This window comes from Phalaenopsis equestris, unplaced genomic scaffold (assembly GCF_001263595.1).
Source record: "Phalaenopsis equestris unplaced genomic scaffold, ASM126359v1 Scaffold000600, whole genome shotgun sequence".
NCBI lineage: Eukaryota > Viridiplantae > Streptophyta > Magnoliopsida > Asparagales > Orchidaceae > Phalaenopsis > Phalaenopsis equestris.
In genome coordinates, this window is record NW_018165040.1 from 2,460,950 (window position 1) to 2,462,459 (window position 1,510).

General features: G+C 38.4%; 1 protein-coding gene across 1 annotated transcript; it reads right to left on the bottom strand.

The window, feature by feature from the left end:
• Positions 1-511: 511 nt before the first annotated feature.
• Positions 512-1,151, bottom strand: LOC110029724 (probable BOI-related E3 ubiquitin-protein ligase 3). The gene has a single exon (XM_020732145.1). The coding sequence runs from the start codon at positions 1,067-1,069 to the stop codon at positions 512-514; it is 558 nt and encodes a 185-aa protein (XP_020587804.1). The 5' UTR covers positions 1,070-1,151.
• Between the last annotated feature and the right edge of the window lie 359 nt (positions 1,152-1,510).

Below are 1,510 nucleotides of genomic sequence, written 5' to 3' on the forward strand. Positions count from 1 at the left end.
GCTTCCAAAAGTAATTTAATAGCTTGATCTGAACTTGATTTGACTTGCATTTCACAAATTTTGGTACCATTAACTCTGCATCGCAGAGCTGATATTTTTGAACATTTCTTATTCAAAAATATGCATCCAGATACGCAGCATCTCCAGATTCGTGAGTGCAGGATGATGGTAATTTGTTGATCTCGTATCGCTATAGTTTTAATTCCACGATTTCATAAAAACCAACCAAAAAAATACGAAGAGAAAAAAAAAAAAAAACTGAATATATTCAAATTAATTATAATCAAAACCTGCCATCATATTTACCCAAGATATCAATACACGTCCAATGATACAATCAATCAAAATTTATCACACGCATCCCAAAACAAATATAATAATTACAAAACCAAACTATCGTAACCCAATTTCCCTAAACTTAATTCACACCATTTTTAGTTTCTTACCCTCCCAAAGCATTACTCACAACAAACATAAAAACAGAAATATATATATATATATATATATATATTTACATTAAAACCCTCAGCCCACCCCTCTTAGCTCGCCGGCAACAGGGGCATTCTCCCACAATCCCCTCACACTCTCCACAGAGGCAGAGATGGTTGCAGGGAATCAACATAACCGAAACTTCTCTTTCTCCACAAACCCTACACTTGAATCTAGAAGCTTCCTTTTCCATTCCCCCACCTCCTCCGCAACAAGAGTATTCTTCTTCTCCGATGATCTCCGCGCTATCTCCAAACCCTTCTCTCTCCCTCGCCGCCATCTCGCTCTGCGTTATAACGGTCTGGAGATTAACTCTGAGAGCGGAAGCCATGGCTTCGCTCCGGCGAGCGATGGAGAATAGATGTTGGTTTTGGAGTGTAAGAGAGCAGAGCTTGTGTTGTAACGCGAGGTTTTGAAGCCGGAGGTGGTTTGATTGGGCGTCTTTTTGGCGGAGAAGGGATTCGGCGGAGAGAATTAGGGTTTGGAATTGTTGAAGGTTGATTTGGGATAAATTGGAGTTGAGTTGTTCGCTATGTTGATGGAAGAGAGAATCTGGTTCGGAGCATTGATCCGATGGCATGAGGAAGGAGTTAGAGGAGGAGGTGAAGAGAAGCTACTCAAATGGAGGAGAGCGGATAGGGGATAATAAAGGCAAGGCGGGGTCCTTGCGTCTATAAAGTGTCATATATATATATAGAAGAGTGGGAGAAGGTAAAGTCCCAAAATAATCCGTCCTTAATTTTGGTGCTGGTGGGGCTATTTTAACCCTAGGGTTTTTAGTATTATCAAAATAGAAAATTTCTTAGAATTACTTTAGACACAATTTAAAGAGTTCGAACATTATTTTCACACTTTTTATAAATTTTAAGATTAAAACAATCATATATAAATAGAATCTATTATTTCACTTTACTATATATAATTATATAATGAGATATATATATAAGGAATGGTCGGAGGCATGATATAAGCTCCGAGCACTCCTCATGCGCCTAATAATTCGAGTAGCACACCCTATATT

Bases quoted from the DNA above. Each gene is read 5' to 3' on its own strand.
- LOC110029724 (XM_020732145.1), bottom strand. From the start codon at position 1,069: ATGCCATCGGATCAATGCTCCGAACCAGATTCTCTCTTCCATCAACAT.